Genomic DNA, 17,462 nt, shown 5'->3' on the forward strand with positions numbered 1-17,462 from the left:
TTTTTTTTTTTACTGACGGGAGAGCAACAACGAATCAGCAGTGTAAAAAATTTAAATAAATAAAATAAGTAAAATAAAAACCCTCTGAAATTAAGTGCAAAGTAAAAAATAAAAGTCTGAGAAGCTCTCCATGGTAGGTAGACTTGCTCAACCATCTTGTTCACTGGCTGCCAAAAAATACTCTGAAATGGAAAGGTTTAAAATGAAGGAAAATGACTTTGGGTATGTTAAAGTAATCAGATGGAGAAATACCTCAACTGTCAGGGAGTAATACTTTAACAAGCTGGACTGCCACCTCCCTCGGTTTTGCCACCTGGTCCAAATGAAAAGCCTGCACTGTATTCTTTTCAAATAAAAAAACAATGAAACAGTCTCAGGTGCCTTGGGATCACACACCCAGTATGGATCATGAGACATTTCTCTTTCCCAAGAGAAGCTGTTAATCTCTGTTCATTCACAAATCTGGCTTTACAGCTTTTGTTAATTTTCACCTTTAATGGGATAGTCCAGGATTTTTGAAAGGAGGTTATATTGAAATAAGCACTCAATGCTGTACCTGCAGTAGGCCTTTTTGAGCCACCATTAATTTAAAAACTCAAATTAGTTAGCAAGCTTAATAGACTTTTAACATTTTAATACAACTCCAGTCTCAACAATGTCACAGTTTATGCAATAGTTTATGCTGTTTCTTAAACCTGTAAGCTATCATTAAGTTCTCTGGACTTTTCTATTGGAAAGAATAGAAGTTGGTACACTTCCAATAATGTTACTGTGTGATACTAAAGACAGAACAAGTAATGTAAAGAAGAAAAAAATTGAACGTTTTATACAGGGTGAAATGTAGATGCAATGGCTAGATTAACTGTTTGTATCAGTAAAACTTGATCTATTCAGGATAAAGGTGAAAATTACTTTTGTGTATGAGCTCCTTTAAGACTCTTTTTCTGTGGTCCTTCCTGCTGTGGACCAGAAATATAATTCAAGTCTGAAATACTGTTTGAAAAATAGAACTGTAACAACAAGCCAAAACTAATCCTTTAAAGTGTTTTTAGGACCTCGTTTGTCCAGCTGTGATAATTAATCTCAGTTGGACTTACAATCATGACAGGAAGTTATTATCCCTGAAGAAACAAATAATTGTATAGCATGTGGGCTAAATCACATTCTCACCAATATGCATTTTTATGAATACAATTTTAATGATTTATTTCTCATTTCTCATTATTTCTCAATATGTTTTTTCTCTCTTTTTAACCTGTCTCTATTTTACTGTTTCAGCTTATGATTAAAACCAAAAACATTATTCTGTGAATGTCACTTAGGTTCTATTTTCATTAACATTGGAGACGCGCTTGTAAGGTGAACATTTTTAAGTTCATATTCCAAAAAAATTATTTTTTTTCTGCTCAGTTTCTCCACTGGAAATGCTTTACATCTGTGGATTTCACACAGCAAGTTCATTGAAGGCACACTGCCTCCAACCATAATTTACTATATAAATAATAATATTCTGTGCAAGCCTGGCTACAATTTAAAGGATCATAAATACTGGGACATTTTTAAGATTGAAGTTCCTTCAAACATCAAAAGTCTGTTTAGGTCATGGTCTCTTTCAGCTTCCCACTAGATTCAGCCTTTGGGACTAACTAATCTGGATTTATACTAAACTAAAAGGCCAATAGTTTTATTTACAGCTGGTAAGATACAAAGTAATGTTCTGCTTCATAGCACAAAACAACTGAAATTTCACACAAATCAATTCTTCACAACATGAGAATTAATATGAAGAGGGATATGATGCATTAATGCATATTTTTATCAACACAAATGTAAATGCACCCAATTACAGCAAAGGCTGATTTCCACATGGACAATACAAAACCAAGTCTGCCTCCAGTCATATAACTGAATATCTTTGTTATTCAGTTTGTTGTTTTATAATTTATTGACATTTATTGGATAATTTTATTATGTTTTTGTCGTTCTCTAACAGTTTCCATATGAGCTACAGTATGAGAAAATAGCTTTCTCTGTTTTCTACTGTTCTTGCACAACTTTCCCTCTAAGCAACTACAAAACATCTGAGTGGGGGGCTTCTATGATATAAAAATAGTTCTGGTAGTAAAATAGCCTAAAGTGAATCAGTGATGAATAATTTTAAACATTTATTATGATATCTTGTACAGGGGTTAGAACACCAACAGAACCTTTAATGTGTTTTTTGTTCAGCAACGATCTAACCAGAACCTTTTCTCTTTCATGTGTGTTATTTTCTGCTCATGGTTTGGTGTACGTGTAACAGTGGATCTTTCTGTTTCCTCCGCAGGGTGGACTGAGTTCAGTAGCCTACGTGAAGGTGGATCTGGTTGACATTAATGATAACAGACCCGCTTTCTATCCACTCAGTTATGCTGTTAGTTTGAGCACACAGAGTGCCCCTGGGACATCTGTTGTCAGAGTGATGGCCTATGACCCAGACTCTGGCGAGAATGGCAAAATTACATACAAAACGGTACCTGGAGGAGCCTCTCCATATTTTACTCTCAACAAAGACACAGGTTGGAAAACAAAATTTCCTGTTCACGCCAACAGATTTTCTCTTAAGCATATAAATTAATGTTTTGTTTTTAACCATTTCGTAGGTGTTATCTCGCTGTCTCGGTCAGTCTATGGGAAAGCCAACTCTATTATTCCCATGGTTATCTCTGCTCAAGATGGTGGGGGACTCTTAGCCTTAGACAATGCAAGAGTCAACATCAGTGTGATGGCAGGACTTGTGGCACCACCTGTGTTCGAACAGACTCAGTACCACCTTACTGTATCAGAGGATGCGTTGCGTGGGACAGTGGTAGGCATCGTCCAAGCCAGCAGTAAGACAGGTGAGAACCAGGAAAGTTATCTGGACTATTCACAACTTGTTCATTATAACATTTTTTTTGCACAAAATCATTCCTAGACAATGAGTTGGCTATGCCCCCGCCCAACTCAATGTTTACACTTCCACATGAAAATAAACACACATGCGCAATTATATAACCGTACATCTTTGAAATGCAACCAGCAAGAATGTAGCAAGCGGTTTCTGGATGATAAGTCAACAACAAAACACTTGGATTTTCCAGCAGCCATTGAAGAGCGCATACAGCGATAAAACCAGCTGAACAAACATACAGGAGCTCTGCTTAGGTTGCCACGTAACCGGGCTGCTCTTGGCTACGGTTGCTAGGTAACCCAGGTCACAATCTTTGAAATGGCTCACTTCCAGACACCAAAAATATAAACTTGTTGCCATAAAAATGCCAGGTTATCTTTTAAGCACTTAGGCTGTTTTTAGAAGTATTTGAAATTATAAAAATTTGTAAAATCATAATTTTGCAAAATATGTCCCCTTTAAATGATGTCCTCAACTGTTAAAGTTTTAGATTCAAAACTAAGTTCTTGTTTTGGTGTCTTTCTATCACTCCAGGCAATTCCAAGAGCATCACCTACACAATAAGCTCTGGGGACCCATCCGGCTACTTCACTGTGGATTCTGACACTGGAGCCTTAAGGACCAGTTTGCCACTGGATCATGAAACCCAGCCTGTTCTTGATTTAGAAGTGCAGGCCCGTAGTGGCAACCCTCCGGCATTTGGCCAAACCCGTGTTCACATCACCATAGCAGACACCAACGACAACCCTCCAGTGTTTTTGCCCTCGTCTTCAGAGTCCCTGCTGCTGCCGGAGAACACAGAGATGGGCACAGTGGTGTATCGGATCCAAGCAGAGGACAGAGACTCAGGACTCAATGGACAACTCAGCTTTGAACTTTCCTCTCCAAATGGAATCCAGAGAATTTTCAGCATAGAGCGCAGCACCGGAGAGATCCGATTGGTTGGCAGCCTCAGCTATGAAACTAACCCTCGCTATGACCTCTTGGTGATTGCCAAAGATAAAGGTGTGCCCCCGCTTAGTGCCACCCTTATGCTTGTAGTTCATGTGCAAGCAGAAAACGAGCAGGGTCCTGTGTTTGATACCCTCACCTACAGAGTAGAGCTAAAAGAAGGAACCCCAATAAACACTCGCTTCCTGCAAGTCAGGGCCATGAGCAGAGAGGTCCCAGGCTTGGGTCATCTGAGCCCGCTGATGTATCACCTTCGTCCAGATGGAGATGCTGCAGGATTTGGCATTGCTGCAGACAGCGGCTGGCTGTTTGTAAAGAGCTCTCTAGACAGAGAGCAGAAGGACATGTTTCTTTTAACAGTGCTGGCCAGTGTTACCCACGGAGGGCTAAAGAAGACGGGAAGTGCCACGGTTCGCATATCTGTGACTGATGAGAATGACAATGCTCCTCGGTTTGCCCAGCAGAGAGTTTTCATGGCTGTGAGAGAAAATCTGCCCACGGGAACAGGATTCGGTCACGTATTGGCCACAGACAGAGACAGCGGATCCAACGGACGGCTCAACTACCGCTTCCTGCATACTGACCGCCACTTCCAGATAAACACCCACACAGGTTTGCAGAAAACTGTCTGCAGTCAATTAGACGGCTGCTTAAACAACACTTAGGACTGCTTGGGTTTACTCCAGGATGTATAAAAGAGGAGTTTATAAATCCATGCAAATACTAATCTGTGGAGAAAAGACATAAACCAGAATAAATGAACAGTTAGTTCTAATATACAATTTTAGGTGAATTCTTGATTATCTAGAACATTTTTCTTCAAGGATACTCATGCATGGCAGAGTAAAAACACATCACACTTCAGCAAACAGTTTTTTGTGAAATCTTCAGGGTTCTTTTGGGAAAGAAAAAAAGAGTTTAGTCGACTAACTGAGTAATGTTTTAAAGATGAGAGTGTGAAGTTGCCCCCTGATTATGATTATAAATAAGTCAGATGATGGTGACAGCAGCATGAAGTATCTTTCTGGACTCTAATTGGCCCATTGAGCCTGTTGGTCTTTGGGTAGAGACTCATGCTCTGATTTGTGATGAGTCTCCAGCTCCATTCTGCACATCTACAACATCTGCCAATCCTCATCCACTTGTAAATTTGGCTGTGTGTGTTTGAGTAAGCGAATGCTTTCAATTCTCATGCGCTCATGTCTGTTACTCCTGAGTGTCATTGATAAAAGCCTGCTGACTGCTAAGTCCCTCATCATTATTCCGGTGTGTTAGTCTCTCTGCATAAACTCCCTCTCATCCTTTTCCTCCCCAGGTGAAATCAGTACAAGGATGACTCTTGATAGAGAACAGCAGTCAAGCTATCAGCTGATGGTGGTCGTACAAGATGGAGGTTCACCGCCTCGCTCTGCGACAGGCACCGTCTTCATTACTGTACTCGATGACAACGACAATGACCCAACTTTCATCCACAGTCAGTCGGGCAAAAATGTCATCATACAGGTGATGTCATAGCTGAGGGATATAGATGAGCACGTAAGGGGGCTGGGGTGAGAAACTCATGTCTAAAATTACATCAGTGCATTTTGCTTTTAACCAATAGGTGACAGAAGGTCAATCTGCTGGCGCTGTGCTGGGAATTCTGCAAGCCCAAGACCCAGATGAAGGAGAGAATGGCACAATAATCTACTCCTTGTCAGGTACATTATGAATTCATTTCTTATAGATTTATGTATGAATGATAAACTTAATGTGTTCAATAAATCTATTAACTGTTCTATTTTATTTTGCATCTAAGCTAACAAATAATTTTGTCAACTCTTCATGTGATTACATATAGTCAGTCCTGCTTTAACACATTTAAAACCTTCCAAAAAGTTGTAATTTGGCAATTGTGCAGGGTAAAAACAACAAATGGGTCCAACAAGTGATGGTAATCATAATTAGTTGCAACTGTTTGGGTTGTTGTGGAAAAAAAAAAAATGAGAAAAGAAATTTTTGCTGCTCACACATTTGTTGGCAAACAAATGTGTGAGCAGCAGAAATTTCCTCCAAAGAAGACGGCTGAGGATTTGCATACTGGCGGAATTTGGGCAAATGCCATTAGGAGAAGGTGGGTGGAAGCTTAAACTGGACCATCTCTGATCCCTCAAATGGAATCTCATCTAGAATTGTAATGTATCAGTGGTTTATGTAGCCATCTGGGCATGGGGAAAGTTTGGGAAAGTGTCTCATAATGCAATACACAATTACATTATCAGCTCTAACTGTACTGTGCAACAGAAAAGCCCAGTGTTAACCCTGTCGAATGGCAAAATTGTTTTCTCAGTGAGTGAACAAATCTTAGATTGAACTTCACATAATGGAATACTGGTTTGTGGTCAGAAGAATCTGTATTCCAGATTTCTTTTTAGAATAAATGGACACAGTGTGTTCTGATCTGAGGCAAAGACAAAAAGGACTGCCCAAATTTTTATTAGCAACAAGTTCAAAATCCAGACTCTGTGATGGCATGGATTTTGCATCAGTGGCACGTGGAAAAGTTATTTACACTTTCATTAAGAGGCATAAGATTTTAGGAGACACACTTCTTTCATTGACGCTAACCACATTTAACTGCAAGATAACTGTAAAGCAGTATTCTAACAGGAGTAATGAACATTAAAAAAAATCTAATTAAAAATAACAACAGAGCAAACCACAGATGGAGAAATACATACACTGGATATCCACCAGTGTGTGACCTGACTTGTCCTTAGTAAGAAATATGTGAAGATTCTTGAAACAAAAAATGAATGCAAAAATAAATGCAATGTTATTTTATCGCATTCCTCCTGCAAACACATATAAAAATGTGTGTTTGCAGGAGGAATGCGATAAAATAACAGCTGAAACATTTATGCAGCTGCCTGAATTTCTTGGAGTGTTTAGAGAAGAAGCTGGTTTTGGAATGTGTTGAAAGTCTGAAGTGCAAAAACAAACGTATTATAACAAATTAAATCAAACACGAGACAACCTAAAATATATTGGGTTCCTACTGTATGCAGAGAGAGGTAAAAATAGCTGCTTTTGTTGCATTTTCTGCTGTAGTTATATTTCTGAAAGTTTTTTGATTATAGAGGCTGCTTACAGGAGCACAACATATAATTTTGATTCAAGGGATTGCTTGTTGTTATGATTAAATTATTTTCTTTAGTCCCATGATTTCTCCAATGTGGTGAAATATTTTTATTGTACTTGAATAAAAAAGCTTGTCAGCAGGGGTTTAATAATTCGTCCAGCTCACAGGAAGATACAATACGTGATACTGGGTTCATGAGAAAAAGATGAGACAATATTTTATCAATATGTCTGGGACAATGAAGAAGCCCACATTTTTGTTTTTACCATCAGAGTAAATATTTCACCATGCACTGTCTTTTAAAGAATCTCAATTAACTGAATCTTCTCTTGTCAAACTGACCACTTACAGTGGTTTAAATTTAAGCCTCACTCATCCAATCACTTTCAGATCAGTAGGAAACTTGGGGTTAAGTCCTCGCCAAAGAACACATCAATATGTGGCAGGAGAAAGTTGGAATTGAAACCCAAAACTCAATATATCAGTTTCCTTTGTCAACTACATTCCACAAAATGCTGCCAGATAAATGATTTAAATTCAGCGGGGTCTTCTTCAGTAGTTTTCTAAGTGTTGTCAGCCAGCTCTTTATTAGCCAGCTCGTTTCAGTATAGCAGTTAGCCATGAAATACTAACCTTCAAAATCTTTATTCTATCCATAAACACAACAAGATGTCAAGTTAAAAATGCTCACTTGGTGACCTTAAGTGATCAGAGGCACAGATCGCAATTTGAGCCGGGATGTATATCTGGCTCATGCTCTTGACTGGGTACAAGATTCTGGTGACACTTATCACCCAACAATGTCACATAAAGACAAAGAGCAGGAGCCAAATGTAGGAAGGAGAGAAGGAGGCATGCTCATGAAAATGAACAGATTTATTTAAAACAAATAAAATTAAAATACCTTACCAAAGCTAAGGTTCATGAGGTTGTCCAAAAATAATACACAAGGGAAACACAAGGAAACAGCTTATGAGAATTCAATACTGAATGAGAAAACCAAGTAGTATTTTTAAAGGGCAGCTTTATTGGTGGGCAGGTTAGTTAAGGTACAGATGTGAAGCAATTTATGTATAGACCCTCAGCTGACACTGAAGGAAGCTACTGGGTAGATCTGAGAACACAAACACTGGAACAAGTAAATAGCCGATACAAACCTACACAGAAAGTCAAATCCTACAGATCAAGCAAATGAAACTAATTACTCAGGGCATATTAAAAATAGAAAATTAAAAACACAAAACATCAAATTATAGAGTATACAACAAATCTATAAGGGATTAAAACTAAGAAATGAACAGAATATGAAATGCAGACTGACAAACACAAGACTAAAGTCCTGAAGATTATGAATGTACTTTTCATTAAACCCACATTTTGGTAAATGTTTTTTATTGGTCTGATGTAATATTCTGATCTCAGATGTCATAGTTTTATTAACTAAAAAAGTAGAAAAATCTTACTTAATTATGATTTACACAAATACCAACTTATAAATATGTGTGTGCGTGTAAATAATCAATTTACTTAGCGAGTTACTGAAATACATTTCTGATAATGTTTCTAATATATTGAAGACATATGTAAGAAACACCACAAATTCTCATTAAATCCCCACTAGCAGTGAAACAAACTAGACTGTGGCCATAATAATTTGTCATATTTAACGTTCTGATTACAAATGGTTGGCTTCATTTTAGCATGTCAGGTTTTTGTATTCTGTCTATCTACACCTGTCATCTCCTGCTAACTGTTACATTTTGTGTCTCTCCAAGGTCCCAGAGCTGAGCGTTTCTCTTTGAACGCAATCACTGGCGAGCTGCACTCATCATCCCCTCTTAGCCACTCAGAACGGGCTGAATACACTCTGACAGCGACAGCCACTGACAGAGGACTACCCCCGCGCAGCGCCTCTTGCTCCCTCACAATTCAGGTCAGACTCCTACTGGAGCTCAGCCAGGGCAAACACTCTCACTACACACCTATTTAATATCAAAGAATGGACCCAGGGCTGAGAGGATCCATGTCTCCGGGCCCCTCAGACTAGCTGCCGACATATCAGCCTCACTTCTGACAAGGTCGCCTCCCATCCTCCTCCCTTTTCTCCTCTTGTGAATTTTCTAAAGGGAAATTTCGATCTGAAATGGAAAAGTGGGTCTAAATTAAACACTCCCAGCTGGGTTATGATGAGAACCAGCTGTAGAATTCTCGGATCAAGGTCATACCCAATGACTTCAACACTTTTTTTTGGTACAGTAGCCCTTTTTATGAAAAGTAGCAGAGCTTTACTTACACTCAACATAAAACACAGCAACGATGGTATTTAAAGGCAATATATAATGCGGAACAGAAATGGAAACATAGAGAGTCCTGGAAGGAACTTCAATTTATGGGTTCCTGGAAAATAGAACTAGCATATCCATCAAATACAAGTCCAGTTTTTCTTTCTTTTCAAATATTATTAAAAAACATGAGAGTCATAATTATTGGGTAATTCAATTGAGCATTGCTGTGTTTTCCATGTCTGTCGGTGCAGTAATAACATTTCCCTTTATTCATTCTTTTAAACTTATTTATTTTTCAATCTGAACTATTCTCAAGAATTTATTATTGTTATGATTATTTCATATTAGAATTTTGAAAAGTACATACTTAGTCAGGAAACTGGAATCAACTGTGAGAAGCAAAAACTAAAAACGATTGCACTGCAAAAACACAAAATCTTGCCAAATATTCTTGTCTAGTTTCTAGTGCAAACATCTTACTACTCTTTAAATCACATAAAACTAACAATCACTTTTAAACAAGATATTTAGTTACACATGTTCTCTTTTCATAAAATGCTGTAATATTTGTAGAAGAATAAACAGCCCCTTTAAAAAATACAAAGCGAGCAATTTATTTCCCAGAGCTAAAGTCAGATCCTTGATTTTTTTGCCTTTGATTGTGTTACTTTTATCATGTCTAATTTTTCCTGGCAGTAATACAAAAGTTATATTGAAAATTATTAACAGTAGCAGCTCTTTTATTCATAAAACACTTTTTGTGACTACATTCATTGTGACTGGCATTCAGTAACTACCACTGAACACATTCTGCGCAAGTGAGAGGATTTTGTAAAATCTGCTGCTGCTTGGCCACGGATCTAAACAAATGGAGCATCCTATGACATTCTGTTTGCTCTGCATTTTAATTCAAATACTTTGGTTTCCTTCAATTACAGGTTATCAGCAAAAACAGTCAAGAGACTAAAACAAGCCTGCACTCCATTTCATTCAACTCTGTGGAGGAGGAGGCCAGTCCTGGAACTATTATTGGATCAGTTCGCCTTCATGACAGGGGAACTGCAGAAGAGGGCAAGGTGACATACACAGTGATCGGGGGGACAGATCGGGATGGGACTTTTGTTGTGGACCGCCTCACTGGTGATGTGTATCTGGCTCGTCCTCTTGACTATGAACGAGACACACGGTACAGCCTGAGAATCGAAGTGGATGATTTCTCGCAGGTCCCTCCTAAAAGCACGCTTGTCAATTTGGACATCAACATAGAAGATAGTAACGACCACTCCCCTGAGTTTGCTGAGGATCCCATAACAATTGTCATCTCTGAGAACATGGAAGTTGGCTCTTCTGTCTACACTTTCCAGGCGACGGATAAAGATGGCAGTGGGCTTAACAGTGAACTGAAATACTCCATTCTCCAGCAGTGGCCAAATACCCCAGGCCTTTTGATTCTTGACCCTGTCACTGGTATTCTTTCTTTGGGACACAAGCTAGATCATGAGGTGACATCCACAATGATACTGGTTGTCAAGGCAACAGATTCTGCCCTCAATGTCAGCCAGAGGCGTTGGGGTTCTGTCACAGCAAGGATCTATGTAACCGACGAGAACGACAACCCACCGATGTTCATATCACCAACAGCAGTCAGCGTCATGGAGGACCAGCCAGTGGGCTTTGTGGTGCTTTTTCTCATGGCCAGAGATGCAGATCAAGGGGAGAACAGTAGAGTGACCTACAGAATCCATTCAGGCAACACGGGCGGGACGTTTAACCTCAACCCTAATACGGGTATGTTCAGTTAATATCAACAATTATATCATAAGAGGTTTTCCTTTTCAGTGAGCAAAAACATACAATGTATCCATCTTTTGACTGTCTATCTTTACAGATATACATAAAAATTCTCGATTGCATTTATTTTAAACTGACCGTTGTCTGGAATTTAATTCAATTCAGTTTATTTATATAGCATCAATTCACAACAAATGTCATCTCAAGGCACTTTACTAAAAATATCAATATAACTTTATTTGTGATATTGATATTAACACATATTTTTTTAAACCATTAATTAATTTTATTTCTTACAGATTCTGCAACACACACAGAACCAGTAACACATTCCTTACTTACAACACACTCCTACTTTACCTTTCTTAAGTTATCTCCCACAGTTGAAGGCTGAATAGAGCAGTCTACCAAATAATAAACTTACACACGTGAAACACAAGTGCACACACAACAACCCATCATCTGTTATTGTAGGTCTATTCCCATGAAAGACCAAAGATCCTCCTGCCCAGGCTTCTGGGAACCATTAGAGAAGGGATCAGTTACGCATATTTGCGTGTGTGCACGTGTTCACTCACATTCTGTGTGTTTCTGCACTCGCATTACACTGCCCTGCCACTTAGTCAACACTGACCCTGAGCTATTTGGTCCTGTGGGCTTTGTTGTGGTGTTTGAGACACGTGTCAACATTTGCTCCACCTCTCCTTCAACTCCCCAACCGGCATCCCCCCTCTGAGAGGAGGAAAACATTCAGAATCTGTCATCCATGTCACTTCTTTTGCCCAGTGTGTTTTCATCTTGAAGTGTTTTCATGCACATTGCTTATTTGTTTAAATAATGACAAAGTTAATCCAATGAGCACCTGGGTGGCTCCTGTTATAGGGTTGACTGACTGGACCTTGGACCAAGTCATCACAATGTTACAGTGACACTGTTAACCCATTTAGAGAGAGCCATTAAGCCAATTATCAGGAATCTTTAGGAGTCAGAGAGTGTAGCACATTTTCATCGCTCTTTGTCAAAGGGCAATGATGATCAATTTCATTTTCAGTCAATTGTAAGACTATGTGGAAGAGTGTACAATTCTACTTGAGTTCAAGTTTATTTATAAAGCATTAACCACATCATCTAAAACCATAAAGACCACTAAAATTATAGAAATTAATTAAGTGAACAAGAAAAACCAGAGCCTGAAAGGCTGCTTTGCCAACCACCCTAATCTTTTACTTTTTCTATTCTCTTTTGGATTAAAGATGGAATTCTGGCTGATACACTTCAAAATGAATCAGTTAGAAGATGAACTAAATAGTTTACTTCACACCTAAATATGCCAGGGGAGGATTAATTTTGAGTCTCACTGACTCATTTTGTAGTCAGTGAGTCTACAAAGTAGATGGATAGTAAAATTAGTCCAAGAATGGGACCTTGGGGAACTCCACAAGGAGGCTGATGGAAAAATAAGATTCTGCAAGGGTTTCCTCTTTGAGACAACTACAGTCAGAGAAGTAAGAAGCACTTGCATGCCTCAGTGCACCAAATGAAATGTTTAGATACTGTGGTAAAATGTAGGAGGCAACTGTAATGTCTAAAAGCATCACAGTTAGAATGTGGCGCCATAAACCTACACAGGTGTAATGGGATTAGAACATCCAAAATCCTTTCTTGAATAACCCACAATCTTTCTTTGTTTCTTCTCACATGTTATCAGTGTCTGGAAGCAGGGCAGGATCAGAGAGGAGTCAAATTTAGGTGAAAAAAATCCCTGCACTAACTTTTACCAGCTTAAAGCTTAGGGCCAAGTTATTTCATTCCAAGCAAAACAAAGTGAAAAAAACATAAAGAAGTTAAACACAAAACAGTCTTTTCCCCCTCTGCCTTAAACAGTTACATCCCATTTAATAGCGTGAAATTGAAATTGAATCAATCCAAGCTCTAACCTCCAAGGGCAAGATAATGAAAAGGCGAGGGTGCCCCTAATTTCTCCGGAGCACGGCAGGCCTGGCTGTTGCGTGTCTAGAGTGTGTGTTTACAGCTTCTTTCTCGATGGCTGTGGTATTCCTCAATGGAAAATCTCGTAAACCGTGGCCAGACCAGTCGGCTGTTACAACAGTGGTGGTGGTAGCGCTCAGGTAGGCAAAGCTGTGTATGTGGAGGATATTAGCTTTGATTTGGCCTTCACACGGCAACTTTTCACACTTCCCCTCTAAATAAGATGCAGTCACACAGTCCTAGAAAACAAATTGTTTTTCCTGTCATTGATGACACACTGAAAGTTTTGTATGTAATAGACTCTGTGAAACCAGCTGTATTATTACAAAGGGTTTTTCATTTGCCAAAATTGACTTTTCATTCATTTGTTTTCAGGCTCTCTTTCTATTTTCAAACCTCTGGACCGTGAGGAACAGGACATCTTTAACCTCACAGTAATTGCTGAGGATCATGGGATACCTCAACGCTCGTCTAGCCAGATGCTGTGTGTCCATGTGATTGATGTCAACGATGAAGTGCCCTGGTTTGAAGAGAGTCATTATGAAGCCCAAATCTCTGAGAATAAACCTGCCGGAACAAGTGTTTTAACAGTGTTGGCCTCAGATCTGGATCAAGGTGAAGACATAGAACATGCAATCCTGTTTTATATGATTTGGATATTTGGGCTTGAAAGAATTTGGGGTTGAAAATGTTGTTAGTACTGTGTTAGGAATCAGAAATGCATATTAGCATTCTTTTCATCATTGTATTGTAAACAGAAAACCTTAATTTGCACTGAAAAAGTAAACAGAATCTATTTCTACTCTAACTCATGCTTTTTTGTGATCACTATGTTGACATTAACAATTGTTTCCAATTAAAAAGGCATCACAGGAGGCAAGGAGATACAGAGAAAATGCATTGGTCCAAACTTAGAAGCATATAAAACAGAAAAGCAAATTATAAACTTTCTACTTAAAAGCAATTAGTGAAGTAAACAAGTGAGGCTGCCAGACTGCTTTCTTTTAGCACGCAATCTGGCATCCATGTAACAGAAGGGAGGCAGCTATCACTGCCAAGTGCTTAAACAGCAAATTTCACAGCAAACAAGAGTAAAGGCTTAAAATGAGACAGCAATAATTAACTTCCTTTGCAAATTTTAGAATTGAATGTTTTGCTTTTCTTTTTACAATCAATGTCTAAATGAATGAGTTGTGACTGCTTGTTTCTTTGTAGGAATCAATGGGCTCGTGACATATGGTGTCTCACAGGGAAGTTTCACCATCAACCCGGTCACAGGCATCATAACGACTACTAAGCCTTTGGATAGGGAGCTTCAGGATTATTACTCTGTGACAGGTACTGTCCATTGTGTGGCTCAAGCTATCACATAAAAACATGTTCTTTAACTGTTTCTTGCAAAACTATTCACTCTTCTTGAACTTTTTCACATTAGTAAAGTTATACCACAAGCAGGAGAAGAGATTTATTTTTATTTTTCCGAATTAAAAATTTGAGGTGTGGAGGACATTTATATCAAGCTCATTTTACCCCAAAATCATGGTGTGTAAAGAACATAAAGACTAATGGAAAAAGCACATAGATCAGTTTAAAGCAAGGTTGTTAGATGTGTATTTTCACAAGCATGCCAAAACTCATCGTTTAAAAATGGATAGAAACTGCTTAGCCCTGGAAGACCCAGTGTTCTCCTTTTAAACAACCAAACGGAAGACATTTGAACTTTTGTTTGTTTTTTGGGGTTTTTTTAACCAATCTTAGTTTTACTGCCCCTTTTGTTATGGATAGTAAAACTAGCCATAGTTAATTGGGAAGACAGAAGAAAATTATCTTAGAGACTTAAAAAGGCTTCAATCTAGGGTGGATGTTCACTTTATGACAGGACCGTAACTGTAAACATACAGCCAGAGCTACAGTGGAGTGATTTTGAACAAAATCTTTCAATGGTTTAAAATAGGCCAATAAAATCCATATCTAAATCTAACTTTATAAATAGATTTGCTGTTTAAATTGCTGCAAATACTTTGTGGAGTTTTTCCACCAGGCTTTTACCCAGCAGGGCTAAATACAAATGCAAACTACACTTTTCTCATGTAAACTACACAAAAAATTACAAAAAGACATATCCCCCCACACACATATCTTGTGTTGGTTTAACACATACAATCTCATCCAAAAGATGACAAAAATATGGAAAGGATTCAGAGGTATACATATTTTGCAAGGAACTGTAGGCTTCAAAATTCTATCAACAGTAGATTATTTGATATTTATTCTAACTATATTGTGTGTTTTTAATGATCTGACAGTTTACGCAAAAGACGGAGGCCTCCCAGCCAACTATGCTAAAGCAACAGTGAAGATCAAGGTCCTTGACGTAAATGACAATGCCCCTGTTTTTGGACGTCTGTACTACAGCATAGAGGTGCCTGAAAATCTGGATGCATTACCTCTGTTCACCCTAAAAGCCACAGATCCAGACGCAGGAGACAGTGGAGAGATTAGCTACAGAATTACAGGTGTTACTATGTATTTAATTACCTTTTTATGTTTTCCACATTTATTGTTATTTTTTTATAATTTAGGGTGGCAATATTTAACCGTCATTATCAAATTTTGCTCTCTTTGCAGCTGGGGATCCATCTGGAAACTTCCACATTGACCGTAAATCAGGCATGCTGTATACTTCAAGGCCGCTGGATCGAGAAAAAAGACCTGGGTATACCTTGACAGTTGTAGCTCAGGACAAAGGCAGTCCTCCGCTCAGTAGCAGCACCACTGTTGAAGTGACAGTTCTGGACGTCAATGACCACAGGCCACAGTTTGAAAGCAGCAGCTTTACTGCCGACATTTCAGAAGACGTTCCCATTGGTTCCCTGGTTCTAGAGGTCAGGGCCATTGATTTGGACATTGGACCCAACAGTCAAATCTTCTACTTCTTGAGCCATGGCTCTCAGAGCATGTTCATTATAGACCAGAACACAGGCCGCATCATCACAGCAGCACCCCTAGATAGAGAGAAAACCGCCTCTTACACCTTTGAGGTTTGTGCCACTGACTCATCCCCTGCAAACCCTCTAAATTCAACTGCTGAAGTAACAGTCTACATTCAAGATGTGAACGACAATGCACCGTTTTTCATTCAGGATCCACTTATTCTGAACATCTCTACCAGCAGCACATCTAATCGGCAAATCTTAGCCACAATGAGGGCTGAGGATAAGGACTTTGGGGCTAATGGATCTGTGTTTTATCGCTTTGCCAACCCTGTCAAAGGATTTACTATCAACTCACTAACAGGAGACATCCAGGCAACAGAAAAGCTTCAAACTCTCACCCAAACCCAAAGGACTTTGATAGTTCAGGCCATGGACCAAGGAAATCCTGCTCAGTCTTCCTTGGGAGTTGTTATTATTTATATTAGGGAGCAACACTACAGAGGGATCCGCTTCTCTCGTATAGCTAGAGACGTCAGTTTGCAAGAAAACGCTGCTAAAGGTTTGAATAAATCCTGATGTATCATGATGTAAACAAGAAGTTAAATTGAAATGTTTCAATATTGTGCGTTCTTGATGTTTCAGGCACCGTAGTGACAAAAGCTGAAGCCCAATATCCTGATGGCTCTAAAACTGGGATCATCTACAGCATTTTCAGTGGGAATAAAATTCAGTCCTTTGGGATAAACTCTATTACTGGTAGGTTTACTCATGGCTGCAAAAGGTGCAAGGAAATATTTTCCAGTCCAAGTCATTGATTAACTTCTGATGTGAATGTTCTCTTGTGAACCAGGTGATATCTGGGTGCAGAAATCCGAAGGACTGGACTTTGAGGAGACTCCAAAACTCCGCCTAGTGGTGAAAGCAGAGACAGCATCTTCCAGCTCTTACATGGCTGTCAACTTAATTCTACAAGATGTGAACGACAACTTACCACGCTTCCAGCTCCAGAACTATGTAGCATACATCAAAGAGGCGCAAGGTCACAATTCTCCTATTATTCAGGTACCATACCTACTCTTTCTGATGTTTCTAATGCTGCATGGAGTTTAAAAATGAATTTGAGTCCTTAACCAGACTGGACAAGTTTCCTAAGTCTGAATATGGAATTAAAGTTTGATCCCAGCTTTTGTTTCATCTTTACATACCTGAATTATAGACAATACTTTTGTGGGGGAAATGGTCTTTTTACATTTATCTATGTTGAGTTGATTAACCCTTGTTTGCTCATCCTAACCTTTTTTGATCAGTTCATATTTTAAATAATTTAAGTTTGTCCAGAGCACAAAAGAAACAAGCAGTGCTTTATCACACAGTCAAACCAGAAGCCAACTTTACTAAAGTGGTAATTCATGCCTTAGGTGGGAACAGAGCAGCTAATAAAACCTAACCTGGAGAAG

The 17,462-nt window shown here is 38.9% G+C and overlaps 1 protein-coding gene across 1 annotated transcript in view; it reads left to right on the forward strand.

Moving 5' to 3' along the window:
- LOC122832680 (protocadherin-16-like) overlaps positions 1 to 17,462 on the forward strand; it is a 91,153-nt gene that overhangs the window by 67,016 nt on the left and 6,675 nt on the right. The window contains exons 4-16 of the mRNA XM_044119673.1: positions 2,327 to 2,558; positions 2,643 to 2,879; positions 3,467 to 4,495; positions 5,199 to 5,386; positions 5,487 to 5,583; positions 8,780 to 8,937; positions 10,228 to 11,077; positions 13,445 to 13,684; positions 14,285 to 14,407; positions 15,376 to 15,585; positions 15,698 to 16,564; positions 16,648 to 16,761; positions 16,856 to 17,067. Of these exons, the coding sequence (XP_043975608.1) occupies positions 2,327 to 2,558; positions 2,643 to 2,879; positions 3,467 to 4,495; positions 5,199 to 5,386; positions 5,487 to 5,583; positions 8,780 to 8,937; positions 10,228 to 11,077; positions 13,445 to 13,684; positions 14,285 to 14,407; positions 15,376 to 15,585; positions 15,698 to 16,564; positions 16,648 to 16,761; positions 16,856 to 17,067 (4,557 nt within the window). The remainder of the gene's footprint in view (positions 1 to 2,326; positions 2,559 to 2,642; positions 2,880 to 3,466; positions 4,496 to 5,198; positions 5,387 to 5,486; positions 5,584 to 8,779; positions 8,938 to 10,227; positions 11,078 to 13,444; positions 13,685 to 14,284; positions 14,408 to 15,375; positions 15,586 to 15,697; positions 16,565 to 16,647; positions 16,762 to 16,855; positions 17,068 to 17,462) is intronic.

The sequence above is a fragment of the Gambusia affinis genome, linkage group LG06, assembly GCF_019740435.1.
Source record: "Gambusia affinis linkage group LG06, SWU_Gaff_1.0, whole genome shotgun sequence".
Classification (NCBI taxonomy): Eukaryota; Metazoa; Chordata; class Actinopteri; order Cyprinodontiformes; family Poeciliidae; genus Gambusia; species Gambusia affinis.